Source organism: Urocitellus parryii, chromosome 7 (assembly GCF_045843805.1).
Source record: "Urocitellus parryii isolate mUroPar1 chromosome 7, mUroPar1.hap1, whole genome shotgun sequence".
Taxonomy (NCBI): domain Eukaryota; kingdom Metazoa; phylum Chordata; class Mammalia; order Rodentia; family Sciuridae; genus Urocitellus; species Urocitellus parryii.
In genome coordinates, this window is record NC_135537.1 from 20,019,063 (window position 1) to 20,040,017 (window position 20,955).

At 37.4% G+C, this 20,955-nt stretch overlaps 1 protein-coding gene across 5 annotated transcripts in view; it reads left to right on the forward strand.

The window, feature by feature from the left end:
- Positions 1-20,955, forward strand: part of Enpp2 (ectonucleotide pyrophosphatase/phosphodiesterase 2) — a 109,303-nt gene that overhangs the window by 30,062 nt on the left and 58,286 nt on the right. For 4 of the 5 annotated variants that reach the window (XM_026393865.2, XM_026393866.2, XM_026393864.2 and 1 more), the window contains exons 1-5: positions 4,539-4,571; positions 4,793-4,895; positions 14,702-14,857; positions 17,425-17,550; positions 20,243-20,303. In XM_026393865.2, the coding sequence (XP_026249650.2) occupies positions 4,539-4,571; positions 4,793-4,895; positions 14,702-14,857; positions 17,425-17,550; positions 20,243-20,303 (479 nt within the window). Of the gene's footprint in view, positions 1-4,538; positions 4,572-4,792; positions 4,896-14,701; positions 14,858-17,424; positions 17,551-20,242; positions 20,304-20,955 lie in introns of those variants that run through there. The other variant, XM_026393863.2, reaches the window with a different exon arrangement.

The following is a 20,955-nucleotide window of genomic DNA, read 5'->3' on the forward strand; positions in this document are numbered from 1 at the left end:
TTTGATTAAACTCCACCTGTCTTAAGTCTTCTACGGGCATTTTCACTACTTTCAGGATAAGGACAATACTCCTAAGATGAACTGTGGGAAGCCATGTGCCCAGTCTCTCCTACCCTCTCCAGTCCCACTTCACTCTGCATTCACTTTTGCTCTTCTTACACCAGTCAAATTGGCTGTCTTTTTATCTCATGAGGGTGTTGTGCCTCAATCCTAAACAAAACATCTGCACATTCTTCTCTCTGCCTAGAATTCTTTCCTCTTCTCTGAATCTAATTGCTCCCATCCACCCCTCAAATCACAGCTCAGTTAACATCTAACCCACAAAATCATCTGTGACCTCCTTGATTAGGCCAAATCTGGATAATATGTTTCTCCTAGCATCATTTACCTCCACACATCTGCATTTTCACAGTTGCAATTGCACATTCATTTCTGTGTCTATGTGATTAATGTGGAGGGCAGGGCAATCTCTGGTTTAGCTCCCTGGGTAGTACTGCTAGTACCCAGAACAGTGCTTGGTACCTGGTAGGAGCTAATGAATATCTGTGCAATGAATGAATGAATATTCGTAAAGGGCAGAGATTGTTCCAGTGAGGGATTCATACTAAGCTGCCATTGGGAGTAAATGTAATGCATGTGAGTTTATAATATAAGTTGAAGTCACTTTAAGATGTGACAGTGTTGATTTCAGCTTTCAATTATGTAATAACTAATAGAACAAGTCCTGTTTACATTTGAAAAGGCATGTGCTATTTCTCCACTGGAGAACCCCCAGGGACCATACATTACCCATAAAACTTTGCTTCTTTGGTTTAGCATTTTAAGTGGCATCTACTTTATATAAATATCTGCAGTTCTGGATTGTGGGAGCAATTGAGCCAGCTTGTTCCCCCATTAACTGTCAGAATTTTCAGCTGGATTTAGATTGGTATGTCCCTTTGGCTATGATTGTTGTCCAACTTTTTTCTTAATTTTCTAATACTGCTCTTCCACAACAGAATGTAAATACAAGGCTTAAAAAATTTGAAAATAGAGGGGCTAGGGTTGTGGCTTAGCGGTGCAGCGCTTGTCTCACACGTGTGAGGCACTGGGTTCGATCCTCAGCACCCCATAAAAATGAATTAACAAAATAAAGATATTGTGTTCATCTACAACTAAAAAAAATAAAAAAAAAGAATTTGAAAATAGAATAGGAAGAATATACAGTGGTGTTGTTTTATTACTTCCACAGTGTACATGCTGTAGTTATTGCAAAATGATAGTTCTGAAAATCATGTGGTTAGTAATTGTCTAACATCATGCATTATCTTATAATTATTCTGGGAATAATGTTAAGCCAAGTCAAGTCATGTCAGTTCTGCATAATGAGAAACTGGATGTAGATAAAGTTTTAATCATTTCATGACAACTTCATAATTGCTGTGGGAAGCAAGAATAACAACACTCAGTTTCATATCTTTCAAATCTCACTGTTCACCTCAAGCCCTCTTATCTTAATCATGGCTTGGGAACAAGGATTCATAGAATTATTTCATGAAAAGATAGACTGTGCATTTGTATAAATGCAACTACTGTATTGCAATTAAGCAACATACACACTGCTGCTGTGTACCATCAGCAAAGTAAATAAAATGCTGATCTGCTGCTTACAGTTTGGAGATGATGCCCCTGGAAGGACAGCCATAGCTTGCTTGTCTTGTAGAAACTTAAAGTTCAATTAATAGTGAAAGTATTAAAAATTACATTATGACTGAAGCCAAGCAATTCAATATGAGGGCATGAGTAAATTAATTCAGAGTAATTTATTCTCATGTTCTGTTTTTCTAAATGTAGTCCTTGTATGACTTGCATCAGAATAACCTATTGTTCCCTTCTTGTCTGGCCCCTAAGCACCCCTTTCTCCTCCCCCACCCTGCAGACCAGGGAATCAGAATCTCAGGGAACAGGGCATAAACAACATTTCAAACAAACCCCAGGGTAGCTGTTATGCCTAATAAAGATTGAGAACCACGGAGTGATTTTTAGGGGCTGAGGCTGATGAAAGATGTATTTAGAGTTCTAGGTTTCCTTCTGCCAGGGGGCAGTGTTCTCTGAAAGGTGGCTAGGTGAATAAACCAAGCTGGAAGTTTGGTTTATTCTCCCATACTCTTTCTTGTTTCCTGAGCCAGCCATGTGTCAATTTCTCCCAAAATCTTAGACACCACAGCAGGTGAACTTTCTTAATTGGGGTTTCTTATAAAAGAAGGTTTTGAACTATATTCCAGTCATTTTGGTGGAATTTCTTAACTTACTTTGCATTCCCAGGCTTTTCTTTTCTTTCTCAGCTTTGCATAATGAGGGGTAATGGGATTGTGTAGTTGATTTGGTGCCCAACAGAGGGACTTTGGCCATCTTCCTGGAAGTAGATTTATAATGATAATTTTTTTAGTAAAGTTCTGTTTATCAATACCTAGGTGGTGATGATGATGGTGATGATGTATGTATGTGAAAAATTTCCTGACGCTCCACGACCCGGTAGAAGATAAAGTGAATTTAGCAGAATAGTTAGCAGCAGGAGCGACTAAGCTCACTTCTTTTGGAAATGGTACCAAGTGGTGTGCAGAAGTCAATTATGCCTAAACTTGGCTTTTATACTTACCAGCTTTTCTCTCCCATACGGCTAGTCATCCTGTCTAAAATACAATGAAATAATGGCTGATGTTCTGCTTCCGAACTCCGTTTTGTTTTTTTTTCTCCAAGGACAAGAGTCATTGTCCCCATGCTGGGTTTCTGCAATCAAATGTCAGACAGAGGCTCAAGTTGTTGGACTCTGGGGAAGCCTGGAGAGGCTGGAGAGTAGAGGGTGCTTGATTTTTAGAACATGGGGAGCACTGTAGCATACAATGAAATAACAGGATGGCCTTGATGTTCTCCTTTTTGGTTGATAGTTTCCCCCTAAAATGACGGGCTTGCATCTTGAAATTTAACATAAATAGTAGAAAAACATTACATGGGGTTAACATCTTTTATAAGCCTCGCTAAATACCCAACTCTAAAATCAGTTCAGTATGGCAGACAGACTAAAGCAAGAGACTTATATAGAAAAATTCATAAGCCTGTCATCTCTTTTAAGAGGGCAAACTGAAAGAATTCTAGAAAGGCAACTTAAAGTTTGGCAGTGTATTCTCAATTAGCTGTTACTAAACTCTAGAATTTATAATGAAACCCAGGCCTGCTATACAATCCACTATAAACAAGTCCTTGCTTTTGTGCTATCATGTTTTATTTGCACAGAGGCTCTGCTCCGTTAGTAATTGGTTGAGCTGTGAGTCCCTGTTTGTTTACGTATGCGCATATGCACTGTGCTAGAAAAGACAGTCCCTGGGCCTGGCCGGAAAAGCCACAAACAAACCTCCCCTCATTTGAATCTTAAAGGCACACAATATTTAAACAACTTTCAGATTTAGAGGCCTCAGTTTCTCTTCGAAATGTGCTGTGATTTCCAAAGTGCTCAGTAAAGGAACTTTTACACTCACAAGAGCCTCAGAGGACATTAGAGTGTCCTAGATGGGAGCTAGATGATAACTGAAGAGAAAAATAACCAGAAAAACAATTCTTGAAATCTAAATTCTTGCTGCCATTGAGATTTCCATCCTCCATTCACTTGCTAATAAAGCTTACCCTCCCTTTCCTCTCCACCTCCTCTTTCTGCTCCTTACCTCCCAAATGCCTCAAAGCCAGCTGACTTTTGGCAGGAATGGCCAGAGCCTGGAGTTATTTTGTCTTTTCTCACTGGGCAGGAGGACTGCACGCTGCTTAGCTGGCATTCTCAGTATTTTGATAAAAGTTACTTCTCTAAAATATAACAATGACATGGGGAAAAGAAAAGAATGCTGTCTCTTGTGCGAGTTGCAATTTCGGGAGATTTCATCCTGAGAAATACCAGAGTCATCAGAAGTAGCAGAGAACGTCGTAATAGGGACAGGGTCTTTCAAACTGCCAGCAAATAAATAAATGGAAAAGACAGGGAGAGTTATTATGCTTACAAATGGTAAAACTTTCCTTCTAAAAAAAAAAGGAAAGAAAAGAAAAATAAAGCCGGGGTTGACGACACTGAATAACTACATTGTAAACCTTAAAAGCTTGAAGCTGGTAGAAAGCTCTGTGCGGCTCTGTTTCATTTTTATCGGATGAAATACATTTGGTTTCTTTTTGACAAACCATGTTTTTGTGAGGGAAGGAAAACGAACGTGCGCTGTTATTGGCCACGGCTACATAAGAAATCTTCACGTTGCCAGAGGATACCACATGAAAGGGTTTGTGTTAGGGGAGGGACCGATAAGGGGGTGGGGACAAGGAGGATGATGCTTTAAGCCTCTTGTGCTCAGAGCTGCAATTTGAACAAACCGTGATGAAATCAAGCTCTGGACAAATCAGATGAGCCTGTCAACTTCCCAGGTGGGATTGCTTGTAGTTAATAGACTGAACGCGGAGCCCCGGAGCAGGGCATTCCATGTAGGCAGAGAACACGCTGCAGAAAGCTTTCCAAGAATCCTGACATGGCAAGAAGAGGCTCCTTCCAGTCTTACCAGGTAGGCGAAGGATGGAACCGCAGGGGAAAAGGCTTGCTCCTCAGAACCAGTTCCTTTTTGAATCTGAGTGTTTCTGTTTGTTGTTCAGATTGAGACAGCACCTTAGGATGCATTTTGGAAGTTGTAGGATTGGGGATGTTGCAGGGACTGGAATTGCTTCATGTAATTTGATTGAGTCCTGTCTAGCTGTCTTTGACAACTCAGTCTCTCTATTCCTGTAGGTAATATCCTTGTTCACTTTTGCTGTTGGTGTCAATATCTGCTGTGGATTCACGGCAAGTCGAATTAAGAGGGCAGAAGGATGGGATGAAGGCCCTCTGACAGGTAAGAGTAACAACTATTTGCATTTCAGTTCTTTAAAAAATATTATTCACTAGTTATCAACATAAAGTCCTTAAGAAATCCATCTTTAAGGTAATCTTGCAGGATAACTAATTTAGTCCTAGATTCCTCTGGGATGAAACCAGCTGTATATATAAATTCAGGTGAAAAAAAATGTGGTTTTATTTAGAGCACATTGATTGTGGCTTCATAACAACCGTACCTTTAAGTCTGTGTACTTTGAAATTTATAAATGTTGAGATAAAATTAAAACATTTTTTCAAAGCCAAGGCAAAAGCAGATGTGGTGAGAGAACAGGTGTTGGGTTAGGACTGGAGATATACAAATGCAATTTGTTGTCATGCGATGTAAAATAGAGTGTTTGCTACCAGATAATTCTGATCCAGGAAAAAGAGGAGTGAAAGTAAAAAAGGCAGTGATCTGACTCTATGAAACTCTATAGAGATTTAAAATTTTAAGATCAAGATTTACCCCAAACAGGAAAAACATAAGACAGAGGAGGTACTTCAAAGAGCTTATGGGATGGATTTTTCTCATTGTGTTTTTTCTTTTGCATAAGGAAAGGTGAGTTTTAAAAGTGTACCCTGACTTAGCTAATCGAACCAAAGTGAAAGAGTTTCCTTTTACAATATGCTGAACCATCAGCGGAGTGGGAATTCTCATGAAGGAGCTCCTTGTGCAGCCGGAGGGGGCTTAACTGACCAGGTCTTAAGCAATGAGTTGGTTAATTTCCTGGAAATTGGAGCCGCTGATAGTTTTAGAAATAAAAATTACATTTGAAGTAATGGGTACTCTAGGGGGCAATATTTTCTTGACTTTATCTGAGATCCCAGAGTGTTTGTCTGTCTTTCTGTAAATTTTGTGTTTCTCTGTATTTCTTGATCTGACCACAGTGAAAGATTCTCACCTGTCTCTGTTTAGCCAGCATGAACTTTATTATTAATCAAGTTGTGATACATGCCTTGATGGAATACTAAATCTTCCTTACATCAAGTAAGTTGCTTTTGAGTCATGCCAGAAGGTTGAAAGAATAATATTAGCAGTGGGTTAGTGAATTGAAGTGGGGTGTGGTTTGGGCCAAGACTGAGAAAATAGATCATAAAAATTGCAGCCCCAGGAAGCCAAATGGACAGAAGGAGCTGTCTTCTGTTGGGGAGGGAGGTGAAGGGTCTCTGGGCTAGAAGAGAATGCTGTTTTTTATTGGTAGCAAATGCTCTCTTCAAAGGCCTCTTGAGTGCCACTAACAGCCAGGGGGATCCAACCCCTAGTAAGGTCACGTGGACCAGTTTGCAACTTGACAGCAAACAGCTGGTTCTTTCCAATGCATTCAAAATGGGACTTTCTTGCTGTTGTTTCCTCTTCATATATTACTTTTGGTTAAAACTGATATTGAGAAATTAAATGCTGGTTCCTTAATACATGTATAAAATCAAGATATCCATTATTTTTGAAGTTGACTCTTTTGGGAGATAGTCTTAAAAGTCTTAGACTGATACTCTCTGTTCATATAGTAGGCAGTGAGGTCTTGGGCAAGTCATGTGTGAAGTCTCTTCCCTAGCTGCCCACTGAGAAGCTGACCTGGGTGATCTCTAATTTCCTTCTGGATTAAAAAAAAAAAAAATCCTGATTTCCATCTTGCTTTCTTGTCCCTTAGGCTTGAGTGTTCTCCACTAGAAAATGTGGAAAACGTAGGTCGGCTTTAGTAATCTTCAAAAATACTTTGTATATGTTAAATTATTTCCAAATGTTATAAGAAACAACTAAAAGAACTAACAAATGCATGTTACTTTTGGAAAAGTAGTATGGTCTACATTATAATCTATAAATTATATAATTTTAAATACATTACAAAACATTTGATTATTAAATAATTTAAATTACTGATTGTTTCAGGCTTTATGATAGCATCTAAAATAATTTATTAGTTAAACTTCCACCTATGAGTGAGAAGCTTTGTCTTAGGGTACAATACAATTTAAGTCTGAGTTGAAGTGTTTTGTTATGTCTGCACACTTTTTATTTTTAATTTTTCTTCTGATGTAGCTTACCTACTGTTTAGGTGCTGTGGTTGATTCCTCCAGAGAAAAGACCAAAGATGTACTTTGGAAACTGGGTGAAAGCATAGTGCAGAGTTTTTATGTCTTTTTAAATGCCATATGTGCCTAGAAGGGACATTTTTCAAATGATATATGTGACTGATTATTCTGTTAGTAAAGCCTTCACATTAGAAAACACTGGGTAAATTTTATATGTGGATTAAGATAAGACACCAGGAGGGAAAGCACTCCTGCTTTCCCATTTTCAAAAAATCCTTTTGGATTCCAAAGAAATCCTACAAAGCTTAGTGCTTCAAGTTTTTTTTTTTTTTTTTTTTTTTTTAACAAACACAAGGAACACAAAGGGTATTCATATATGGCCAGCTCTGGACTGATTAAAGCAAGATCCACTGTTCAAAAGCATGCAGCCTCTTGTTTTTTATGCAGCAACAGTGGAGAATGTTCTACACACATGTAGATCCTTACTGTTGTACTATGGACTGAGGCATTGGTTTCAAGGTTGTGGCAGAGTAAACAAACTTATAATTAATTAACTAGCATACTTGTTAGCTGGATTTATTTTTAGGAACTAGTGATCTATTGGAAGTAAGGGTGGAATAAGATTTATTTTACCAGACACATAAAGACTTATTAGAAGGTATAAAATGAGCAGAGCAAATTATAATTCTTTTGAGTAAACATAAAGGGCCCTCAGGTAAGCAGGATGGCAGGTATCAATTTTCAAAGAAAATGTGAGTAACAACTGCAATCCAATTTGACATCTTTGTCCTGAACATCTAATGCAGATCCCTTGATTTGGTTTTAAAAAGACTGCAAGAGAATTTATGTGTGCACAGGTGTTCATGTTCTCATGTACACCTGTATGTGTGTGGGATTATGATGGTACGGGGGAGTCTACTTTATTGAAGCTTATGACATACATATTCTTTTAGTTCCCAGGTGGAAATGGAATATCCACCTGTATATTTGAAATATATGCAACTTAATACTTGAAAGACAAAAGGAAACTTGTGAGCTCATGAATACCTGGCTAATAGAAACCTGAAAGCTCAATCCAATTATCCTTTTCATTGGTTTAACAAGAAACTTTCAAAATATACAACTGAAATTTGTAGATAAATATGAAATGTAAAGTATCAAAAATAATTTTATGAGTAAAAACTTTTTTTTGTGTGTGAATCACAGAGAAAATAGAAATGGTATTAGGGGTGAGAAGGATCATTTTCTATTGAAAATTTTAGAAGTCTTATTAAAATAGGATGATACATTGAATTTATCTTCACTTGTAAGGCCAGTTTCTACATGTATTCCTAGGGCTAATAAAACCATGATTTAAGGTGACAATGTTTCATTGTTTGCTAGCAGATTTGCAAATCATTCAGATTCATGCTACTCCTTATCTTTAAGGCTCTCTGAATAGGTTAGACATTTAATTAAGTTTTTAACTTTTGATTTAAATCACAAAGAAATCTATTTTCTTGTAGTTTGTGAGGCCTTCCATAGGAGGACATTTTATTGATAAATTCTTTGAAAGTACAGGTGTTTGAAAACACCTATTTATATTATTCCAGGTGGAACTATTTATATTAAAAAAAAAGAAAAAAAAAAAAACCTGATCAAATCTGGCCTAGCAGCTCTGAAGATGAGGAAACAGTGATGCCCATGAGTGGGTATTTATAGAAAGTGATGTTAGGAAGCAGAGAGGTGGAGAGCAGGCCTGTATATAGAGCTGCAGAGCAGGCCTGTATATAGAGCTGCTTGCTAAAGGGTGAAGTCAGAATCATCAGAAAAATAAAAGCAACTTCAAAACAAGAAAGTATTACCTAAAAAGATGAATCAGATATTCCAGAAGAGGCATAAGACAGTATTAAATTCTAGAGCTGAGTGGAATCTTGAGTGGCATCCATGCTGCCCTTGGGGTTTCCCTGGGTTTACTTCAAACAGGGCAACCCAGGGGAACCCTTTCTGTTTTAATGCTTTTGAGAAAAGGCACAACCACAACTTGAAATCCAATTCAGGGCTTTCTTCTCACTTTCAGGAAACACCTGGGCTGAGAACCAGAATGAATGGGAGGGACAGATAGGGAGCAATGTCCCAAACTCTGAAAACAGGAGCAGCCTGTTAGAAGAAGTTTGAAAGAAAAAACCTTCCAACTTTGGGCTGGGCTTCATGTTTTCAATTTAAAGACTCTCTCCCTTATTGGTCATTACCCAAATTTGAAAATTTTCCTGTGTGGGAGAATTTTGAGGGAAATATGATGGGGTGCCCGGGATGGATTTATATTTTGATCACGACTCTTCTCATCAATTACGCTTTTTCCCAAGAGGTATACATTTTCATTATTTTTTTCTGTATATCTATGGAATAAATGACACCAGAATTCTCCAATCCTCTCTGTGTATGTGTACAGTGAGATGGGATATTCTAAAAAAAAAAAGGTTTTTGAATGAAATAATAAATTATGATTTATATTGGTATTTCTTTAAGTCATGAAATTATACTTCTATGAAAAAGAAGAAGTGCATGGCACTGTTGGTATGCATATCATGTATATATTTAATTTTAAAATCCAATGTCCTTTTGAAAAAATAACAATATATTTGTAAGGTTCTATAACATTTGTTACTCATGATTCTAGGACTGACTTTATCATCGAAGTAAAATAACATCATTTAAATATATGATTTTAAAGGCAGCAATGTAATTTGAATTACATAAAAATATTGGCAAGTGCCTCCTAAGATCTAATTTGAAGGCCCTATCACACTTACTATGTATTTCTAACTTAATACTTCTGAGTACTTTTTGTTTGCTTGCTCTTTAGGGTTTGTCTTCTTTTTTAGTTTCAAGCTTTTGTGGGGATCTCAGGAAAATCATGGGAGGCCACAAGTTCATGGTTCCTTGCTTTTTTTTTTTTTTTTTTTTTTTGCCATCCTCTAATTGAGCTAAAGAACTAAGGTGCTCAGGTCCAGGTTCTCTTGATTTAGGTCAAGTAAAGGGGGGCTTGGAATTTAAAACTCAGATGTATAATCAACTAATCTTTCCACATTTGGTGCTGAATCGGGCACAATAAAAAGAAAAGTCCCCCAAACCTGTTCTCTGGTATAGAAAGAAAGACATGGATCCTGGGCCAGGAATTCAACAAACAAACAAACAAACACACAAATAAATAAATAAAAGCAAGCTAGAATGAAGAGGATGAGATACAGAATTCCTAGAAAATGAATAGGACCCAAAACTTGTCATGAAACAGGTAGCCAAGATGCATCAGGACCTGGACAGGCAAAGCGAACATTCTCCTACTCTCTGCCTTTCTCTTTTACTGAAAAAGCATTGGCAGCTCAAATTTCTTAGGGTTAGAAGAGGCTTTGTATGGCTCAAACTATCTTTGCATTTTTCTGCCCCTGTGATTCCTGTCATCCCAGAGCGAATTTGGGCATAGATATCCCCTAATCCACACAGGCTCAGGAATTCACTCCTGTTTGAAGCTGTCGATAACACAATCTTGGGTAGAGTATTTTTTATGAGATGTATCTTTGCTTTATGAATGTAAATACAGCTCTAACAAAACTGTCTTCAGTCTAAAGCTTGGTCAGGAGGGCTGTGATAAGGATCAACCCTTGAGTGAAAGTCAATTACATTGAAAAACAAAGCAAGGCACAAAGTGAAAGAATGGTTACTAGTAAAAATCATTTTGGTACTAGGCATGAAAAAAGAGCACAAAATGTTGAAGCATTTGCAACAGATTTTGTTTGTTTATTTGTACTAGGAATTGAACCTAGGGGTGCTTAGCCATTGAGCCACATCCCAAGTCCTTTTTAAGATATTATATTTAGAGACATGGTTTTGCTGAGTTGCTTAGGGCCTTGCTAAATTGCTGAGGCTGGCTTTGAACTTATGATACTCCTGTCTCAGCTCCCTGAGCTGCTGGGATTACAGGTGTGCACCACTACTCCTGGCCTATACGGATATTTTGAAAGTAAAAAAGATATAGGGAATAGATTAAGATAAAAAGAATATGCCGGGCATAAGTGTAGGAAAATTTCAAATGCTTTCTGGGACCCCTAAAGGAGACAAGGCAGGTAAAAAAAACAAAAACAAAAACAAAAAAACACCTGTGAATGACATGCCTGTAGGCCTCCTCCTCTCTCAGCAGAGCTGAGCAGGCTTCTGTATGCAGCTCATTGGAGTGAGAACTGCTCACCATTTATTAGCTACCAATGCAGTGATTCTATCTAACCAGGAGCCTTAAAAAAGGAATATTCAACTACAAGTTTTTCCTTATCTTTATTTTTACTATAGGATCATCTCCCCCCCCCCCTTCAATTCCTTCTCCTTGCCATGGTTTCCTGTGGTTCAGCATACACTGTTCTTAGGTTAGCCAAAGTCAATAGAAAAAATGTGGTTTTTAGACCAGAGGTAAGGCACTGCAGTGGAAACTGACATTATTTCCTAAACTGAACTGATGTGGTTTGTATGTATTTCAACATCACAGAATCAACCATGCGAAAGCATTTCACATTTCATGGTCTAGTGAATCTGTTTGCTTTAGTTCAACTGATCTGATGCCATAAAGGTTAGCATTGGGTGATGCTGATTATAAAGAAGACAAAGGACTCCAGGATGAGCAGGATGTTCAAATACATGGTGTGGATGAACTGGGAAATGTCACTTAACATCTTTTCTCCTGTTCTTCACTTTTTCTTGATTTTTAAAAGTGATACATGTGGATTATTAAAAATATGAAATTCATAAACATGGAAATAAAATTACAAATAGCATGTTATAAATAATACTTGTTAATGTATTTACATGTACTATATATTGTATGACATGTTTTATACACACACACATGCATATATACATATGTGATATATAGAAGAAAGTAATCAAGCGATTAAAAAAAAATCCAGAGAACTACCCACAAATTTGTAAAACGCCAGTAGTTTCAAATTACAGAAATTAATTTTCTCAGTCATTTTCCAGAAATATAATTCCTGTAAACAGTTTCTTACAGGGAAGAAAAAGGTTAATTCACACCTGCACATTTTCTTAATCCCTTTACTCTCAGTCTTTCCCTCCCTCTCTGTCTCTGTCTTCCCTCTCCACCTCTGACTCTGTTATTTCCATCCTTATCTCTTGTCCTTAATGCTCTCTTTATCTCTCTTTTTTAGCACAAAATCTAATACATAATCCTTAATACTGTAACACTATTATGTACTTTGTTCTTTTTTTTTTGGTAATGGGGATTGCACTCAGGGGCACTAGAACTCTGAGCCACATCCCCAGCCCTAGATTGTATTTTCTTTCTTTCTTTCTTTCTTTCTTTCTTTCTTTCTTTCTTTCTTTCTTTCTTTCTTTCTTTCTTTCTTTCTTTCTTTCTTTCTTTCTTTCTTTCAGAGACAGGGTCTCACTGAGTTGCATAGCACCTTGCTTTTGCTGAGGCTGTCTTTGAATTCAAGATCCTTCTTCCTCAGCCTCCTGAGCCACTGGGATTACAGGCGTGTGCCACCTTGCCCGGCTACTTTGTTCATTTTATTTGTTCTTTTCAGATATACACAATGGTACAATATATTTTGACATATTATACACACATGGAGTATAACTTATTCCAATTAGGATCCCACTCTTGTGGTTGTACATGATGTGGAGTGTCACTGGTTGTGTATTTATAAAGGACCATAGGAAAGTTGGGTGTAATTCATTCTGTCTTTCCTATTCCCATCCCCCTCCCTTCCCTTCATTCCCCTTTTCTATTCCAATGAACTTCTATTCTCCTACCCTCACCCCTTATTGTGTGTTAGCATCCACATATCAGAGAGAACATTTGACCTTTGTTTTGGGGGAGGGGGTTGGCTTATTTCACTTAGCATGATGTCTCCAGTTCCATCCATTTACTGGTACTTTGTTCTTTAAAAAAAAAAAAATTGTTTATATGTTTTGTGGATTTTTCATTAGCCTATACAGATCTGACTCACTCTTCTAAGGGCAAGCAACATTCCACTTATAAATGTAGGGATTCTTTCTTTCTTGATGGATAAAGTACCTTTGGTTGACTTCAGGGACCCTTCCTTCTGCACATTAAAAAAAAAGAAGAAGAAGTGAATAATGGTCATTTTTTTGTGTGTGTGTGCATGTATTTTGGAGAACTTTCACAATTATATATGAGAGGTAAACTACTAGTAATGAAATTCTGGAAGAGTTATGCACGTTTTAAAATGTTGATAGATGTTTCTAAATTGTATTCTATTTTACAAAAATTTGCATTCTTAGAAACAGTTATCAGTTTATATTTTACATTCACCATAAATTAGTTATCTTATTAACTGGGGTGAGGGTCCAGCTTACTTTTCTCCAGTCACAACTTACTGATTAATCCTTTTCTCTTTCTCTGGTTTTAAATGTCATTTTATTATACAATATATTCTCATATATTTAGCATTTATATATGGTTCCTATTCCTGGGACCATATATAACACTGATGTACTTATTTTCTAGTACCAAGCTATTTTAATTATTTAACTTCAGAATATACTTTTCTGTCTAGTCACCAAATTACTTTTCCTTTTCAGTGTTTTCCTATTTTCATATATTTCTTTTTACATACATCTTTTTTATCCTCTCAAGTTTCAAGAACTGTAGATATATTTATTGTGATTGCATTGAACCTTTAGGGATATATAGGAAAAATTAATATTTTCATAATATTTTTACATCTAAGGTGGTATGAATTTTTATGGAATTAGATCTTTTGAAAAGTCTTTTTGTAAAGTTATAAAGTGTTCTTTATGCAGGTTCTATACATGTTATTAAATTTGTTCCTAGACATTTTATTTTTTAGGTACTACAGTGAATAAAATTACTGCTTAATTTTTAAACTTACATTTCCTGTAAATTATGAATTTGTGAAATTTTCATCTCATGGAATTATTTCTTTTCCCCAAATTTAGATGACTCGAGGTTTCTAGGACTATAATTTTATCACATGAGAATAATGATAAGAGGGTTTGTTCTTGACAAGATGAGATTGTGGAGTTTGTGTTTGTATAACACTGGCTATGACATAGATTTTTGGTTAGAAGAGATAGTAAAAGTCTTCTTCTATTCCATCACATATTTCAGACTGTCTTCAGAACATTTGAGCTTAATTTTTCTTATAAAAAGCAATGCAGGGGCTGGGGGTGTGGCTCAAGCGGTAGCGCGCTCGCCTGGCATGCGTGCGGCCCGGGTTCGATCCTCAGCACCACATACAAAGATGTTGTGTCCGCCAAGTACTGAAAAATAAATATTAAAAAAATTCTCTCTCTCTCTCTCTCTCTCTCTCTCTCTCTCTCTCTTTTAAAAAAAAAGCAATGCATTATTAAATAGGGAAACAAATTCTTATTTCTACTGGGGAAGTAACCTGACACATTTGTAATAATAAATAATAATGAAACCAATAGCTAACAGATTTTACTTTTTCTATGTGTTTGATACCCTGCTAAATGTTTTCCTTTGGTGGTTTAACTTTCATTTCAATCTAGAGGTACTTTTATGGATCCTCTTATTTGACAGATGAGGAAACAGTGGCACAGCAAGTTCAGCAATGTGTCCAGGGTGCATAGGTGGCAGGTGATGGGGCCAGACTTCTCCTCTAGGGTCAGACTACAGCTCCATCCTGCATGGCTTCCCAGGGCCATTCTTCCAGTGTCATGACCCCCTTCCTAAATCATTGCCTTTACCTCTTGCAGTGCTATCGGACTCCCCTTGGACCAACACCTCTGGATCTTGCAAGGGAAGATGTTTTGAACTTCAAGAGGTTGGACCTCCTGATTGTCGGTGTGACAACTTGTGTAAGAGTTACAGCAGTTGCTGTCATGATTTTGATGAGCTCTGTTTGAAGACAGGTATGTCACTTTGGTGTCCTCTCTCTTTCCAGTAGACGGCCTAGAGGCTCCGTGATGTTGGATGCCCTGGAGTTGCCCCCTGCTTTGGCCTATCTGAACTATGGATTTCAGTTTTGTTTCTTGAATGACTGCTGGTCGTGTGATGAACACGTCCTGTGTGAATGACTGGTTCCCACACTGGGCCTGGCCAAAGAAGGCTCTTCACAGGTGTAGTCATCATATGCTAGTTTTAAAAGTGTTTGTGTATAGGCTTTGGTTCATAGTCACTATTTCTGCCTTTTCTTGTCCATTTCTGTGTTCACTGCCAGGGTACATGGGCCAAAATTGTGCACATTCTTAAAGTTTTAGGTTCAAAAACAATTTTTTTTTTTTTTTTAAATTTACCTGCCCTAGTTCTAGCATTTGTTTTCTTTCATCTTATGTAGTGACTGCTGGTCTGCCCTGATGTCTTTCCCTATTTTCTGTACAAATGCAAATTTATTTTGGAATTCTATTTGGGGTCTTGTGCTCTGGGTAGCTTCAAATCTTCCTCTAAGATTTCTGGTTTTCTTTGTATTTCTCACATGGTGGAACAGTCATTAGAATATACAGGCTCTCAGATGAGTGCACATTAGTTGAGAAAAAACACCTTTGGGGACTTTTTCTATCACACTTGCTCTGTTTTCAAAAGTAAACATTTCAGATGGACTTTTAAGATACTTTATGAGGTCACCATCATGCCTCCAGGCGAAGCCCCAAACTACCTAAGAAAGACAGTGGCCAACCCTGTTCTTATCACCCCTAGAAGGGGATTCCACAGCTCCCTTGGCCAGTTATTACTTATTTTCAGACTTTTATGCATGGATGATTCTTTAAAAAGTCTAACTCATAAAATCTCTGTTATTAATTATATTTTCAGTGTATTGTTAGAAATAGAGACACTATTCCCTTTTACTTAAGCCATACATAGCCCTTTGGTTTATATGAAAATCAACATCAACTCCCTTACTCATTCTGATTTTTGCCCCTCAGCCCCTGCAAAATAAGAAGAGTTTCATTTTAGACTCTTTCTTTTCATAATACATTTCCAAGAACGTAGCCACCTCTTTTTGTCGTTGTTGCTTCCTTTGGAACTTTCCCCATGTTCCTTAGTTGTGGCTCTGCAAACTTAAATGCTGAGACCATTATAAATGGAGTGTATGGATGGAACAGATGTTCCAGAGAGTTCTTTGGCTTCAAAAATTGTTTCAAGTCAGCAGTCTTTGTTTGCTTGGCACTAAGGATTTTACTAATGCTTTATGTTTGTCGTACCTTCAGTATTTTGTCCCTGACATGCTATGTCAATTTTCTAAAGTCTTGATCTTAGAGTTTCTTGAAAAGTTTAAAGGGACTCTAGCTTAGCTCTTTCTAAATGTATCTCATGCCTTTCTCTCAGGCTTAATAAAGATGAACTATAATAGCCTTTTATAAAATGGTTTATTCTCCTATGTTCAAACACAATGTTGATGGTGGCAGGATCAAATATCAAATAACAATAAAAAGTCAAGGGAAAGGGGCTGGGGATGTGGCTCAAGCCGTATTGCGCTCGCCTGGCATGCGCGGGGCGCTGGGTTCGATCCTCAGCACCACATGAAAATAAAATAAAGATGTTGTGTCCACCAAAAACTAAAAAATAAATATTAAAAAATTCTCTCTCTCTCTCTCTCTCTCTCTCTTTAAAAAAAAAAAGTCAAGGGAGAAAATCTCTGAGATTCTTCATTGCTGATACAAGCACACTCTAGCAATAAGCATGATGGTTCACTGCAAACTCTGATTACTCTCTGTCTCTGCGCGTGTTTGGTATGAATGCATGTGTGTATATGCACTAATATATACATATGACATATGTAAACATGTTTTGGAGTATCCATATCCATAAATCTTTCTCCACATCATTCTTTTGAATGTTTACATTCAGCAAAGTATTGAGACCTAAGTCATTAATGAATCAACATTTATATTCCTTCAACTTTTGCGACTGAGAATAATGTATCAATGAATACCAGTCATGTACATAAATACTTTTTTCTATTTCCTTAAGATGAATTCCTAGCAGTGAATTTGTATGTGCATTTACAAAATTTAAATATACAGTATAAAACACTATGTTACATGCCCAGCTTTATTATTTGCATTGAAATCAAGCTGATCAAAGTTAAATAAAGCTACTTCTGAAAATAAATGAGCAGAGCTATGGAGACCATCTCTACAATGATAGATACCCCTATCACCAATCTTTTAAACCATGCTTTTTATTGGGTCCCTTAGGACAATAGGGGAATGGGAGAGATATTTTGCTTGCCTTTCCAGGTACCATTTTTCCAAAGGAGGTCAATTGTACTTTGAGTTTGTCCCCAGCCTTGAAACATTAGAAATTCATCCATCTGTAAATCCTCCAAATACCTCTAGGCCTGAGCTGACTCAGATTTCACAAGCAGATGAAATGATGTGGGATTTGAGCTTTTTTTGTTGGAAACCCATAAGCAATTGTGGCCTCTTTCATTTGGTTTGTATGCAGCAGTGAAAGTGTTTTATTGTGATGATTTCAGCTCGAGGCTGGGAGTGTACTAAGGACAGATGTGGAGAAGTACGGAATGAGGAAAATGCGTGTCACTGCTCCGAGGACTGCTTGCTTAGGGGAGACTGCTGTACTAATTACCAAGTCGTTTGCAAAGGTACATATCTTGGGATCAGCTCGAGATCTAGAAGAATGAAAATTGGTGATCCCCAGGGTATTTTTTTTTTCCAATATGAGCCCTTTTCTGTTCTCTGTTTTTGATGGGGATAACTTAGAAAACACCTTGGACATGGGTGTATAAGTGGGGGGTGGGGTGGAGTTGTCCTTTTTAATTTCTCATGCATTTTTTAGTTTTTCTGTCCTGCATTTCCTTAATCTGAAATAGCAAGGAAATCAAGCCCAATTCCATAATTAGAACCACAATAATGAAGAGATTTTTCACTTTTCTGTCTTAGTTTTGGGTCAGGTTTCATAGAAGCAGAATCTGAGATAGGAATTCGGAACCTGAAGTTAAGGGCAGGCTTTGTAGAAAAACCATGTGAAAGAGCAAGGGCAGCAGGTTGGGAGGCAGGAGTGGGTGATGTCTCAGGTAAAGATCACTGTGGCCTGCTCCACTGATGGTTCTGAGAATTAAATCCCAGAGTTGCAGACTTGAGGCAGGAGGGTGTGGCTTTTATATGGAGGGGACACAGCCTAGGGATGGGGGGTACTAGCTGATAAAGACAATAATGCTGCACACCTGAGCCTTTTGTGAATGTGTGTTTTCTTCCTATGGTTGGTGGTGGAATATTATGCTTTTATTATAATAATTAACAAGATCAATGACTACAGAAAATATAAAAGATGTAGTTTCTGTCTTTAAGAAGTTTAAGGCACTGTGCCAAGAACTTATAGATATTAATGGAAAGACCCAAGAGTCTTTATCTATACTTTTTAAGTCACTTTTTAGTTTCTAAACAAATCCTTTCCCCTGTGTCATACATGGAACATTTTTTTTTTTTTTAAAGAGAGAGTGAGGGGGGGGGAGAGAGAGAGAGAGAGAGAATTTTTTTTTTAATATTTATTTTTTAGTTCTCGGCAGACACAACATCTTTGTTGGTATGTGGTGCTGAGGATCGAACCCAGGTCGCACGCATGCCAGGCGAGCGCGCTACCGCATGAGCCACATCTCCAGCCCTACATGGAACATTTATGAAGAGTTTCTGTTAAAAGTTTTCAGGGAAAGAGCAATTCAGTTCTAAAATGTGTGTTAGGTGTATAGTTGTGAGAAAATTGTATTATATTAGTGAATGTGGCAAATTTCTCATACCCAAGCAATTATTGTATTATGAATTTCTACTAACTTAAGAATTATGCTTTTATTTTTAATTATTAGATGAACTAAGAACTTATAGCCTTTCCTTAAAAGGGAAATTTTAAAAATTTCCTATGCAGTAAGTGTATCAGCCACAAAGGCTTTTAGAAAAAAAAATGAAGATTAAAAAAGTCTGAGGTATCATTGCTCATTGAATTATTAAATATTAAAGCTGCTTTTTCTGGTTTAATATTCTATTTTTAGTACTTTTATGAAGCCCACATGGATGCCCTGGCTTACTACATGTTTAGAGCTCCCATTTTAAGGAGCATAGTACTTACCCAGTAGTTCAGTAGTTAGATTCTTATTGACTAACAGAGATTTCCAATGCTCTTTAAATAGGAGAAGTTTTTCCATATTAGTGGTTGCAAAATTTAAGGCATGCAATTTTTGTTTGTCTTAGAACAATTTAAGGCAAATTCTTTTTTTTTTTTTTAATTTCATTTTCTCCAAAGAAAGCTTTTACAATCTCCGCCCCTCCCTTTGGTGTGTGAGTGTGTTACTATAGCAAACTACTTGAGGCTGGAAACTTTATATGGAGAAGAAGTTTATTTAGCTCACAATTTTGGAGGTTGAAAGTTCAAGATTGGGCAGTCTCTGGTGGGGTCTTTCTAGCTATGTCACATCATGGAGAATAGATCATATTATAGTGGTAGATACATGTGTAATAGAGGGATTTAAGAGAGCTACCAGGCTTCTTATGATAACCCATTCTTTTGGGAACTAACCCAGTCCTAAGAGACCTGCAGTACTCTCTTCTGAGGATGGTGCTCCCATGACCTAATTACTTTCCACTAGATCCCACATTTGAAAGGTTATACCACTTCAACACTGCCCCTCTAAAGATCAAACCACACAAACCGCTGGGGACCAACAGCGTTTTTTTTGTTTTTCAATATGAACACTTTTCTGTTCTCTATTTTGATGGCAATAACTCAGGAAAGACTTAGGTCTATGCTGTCAGATCCTGGTGCAAGATAGGAGTGAAGTTGGTTTGCATTTCTAAAAATCAAGGCCATATACAGATCCATTGGCAAATAATCTCCATATTGTCATCTCCCATTTATCACCCCTGTATATTCTAAGCCTTTTTCCCCATCTTAAGGGAAATATGTCATGGTTTTTATGGCTTTGAGATCTTCAGTGGTAGAGAAAAGAATGTTCCATCTAATGACCAAACAGTTTATTTCTGGAGGGATACAAACATGAAATTTTGTTCACTGACGCCACTGGTTTTTTTAATCTACAAACCATTTAGACTCTCAAGGCTCAAATAAACACCACTTGAGGTTATTAAATCTTAGCTTTCCCACCATGTATGGGTGTACTTTGAAAGCCAAACCAGACACTACACTTTATTTCAGAATTTCATTTTAGATGGTATTCCATTAGCAAGTGTCCAACAGGACACAGATCCTGGGATTATGTGCTTCAAGGCTCTGGGTGTCATGCGTAATTAGACTCCACGATAAACAGACAACGCTTTTCCTTCTAGGAGAATCACATTGGGTAGATGATGACTGTGAAGAAATAAAGGCCCCAGAGTGTCCTGCAGGGTAAGTGTATTTTAATGAATATTATAAAATTGTACGTATTATTAGTAAAATGTCACAGAGAATAAATGGTTACTGGATATAAACAATGTAAAACTGAAATCCTTCTTTACAAACTGGTGAGTACTTACAAGTAATCTACCCGTCAAAAGCTATCTTAAAGTTTTGACAGATTTCTTGTCACTTGCATGGAGTCCGACCATCTCCTATGTTCCCCTCAGCTGAAAGTTTGACAAAGTCACCTGACTATCACTGAAGAAGGAAACATGTCAGGCAGATATATATATATATATATATATATACACACACACACACACACACACACACACACACACATGTATATATACATATACATACATATATAATATATACACACACATATATATATTTTATTTTTTATTTTTTTCATATTCTCTCCTTGAGTTCTGGTTTTGCCCTTTCCTGGGGGCAGGGAGGGGGCAGGAAGAGGGAAAATGTACAACCTCTAAAAGGATCACCCGGGAAGTTGTCCTAGCGGATGATACAGGGATTCGATGAGCCACAGCAGTGAGGTCTTGCTGGGGCACAGCCATCCTGGGTGACCCCCCAGCTCAAGTATGCCCTTCCTCCGGCACCTTCCAGTAAACTGTGGAGGCTTCACACACCTTCTACATGC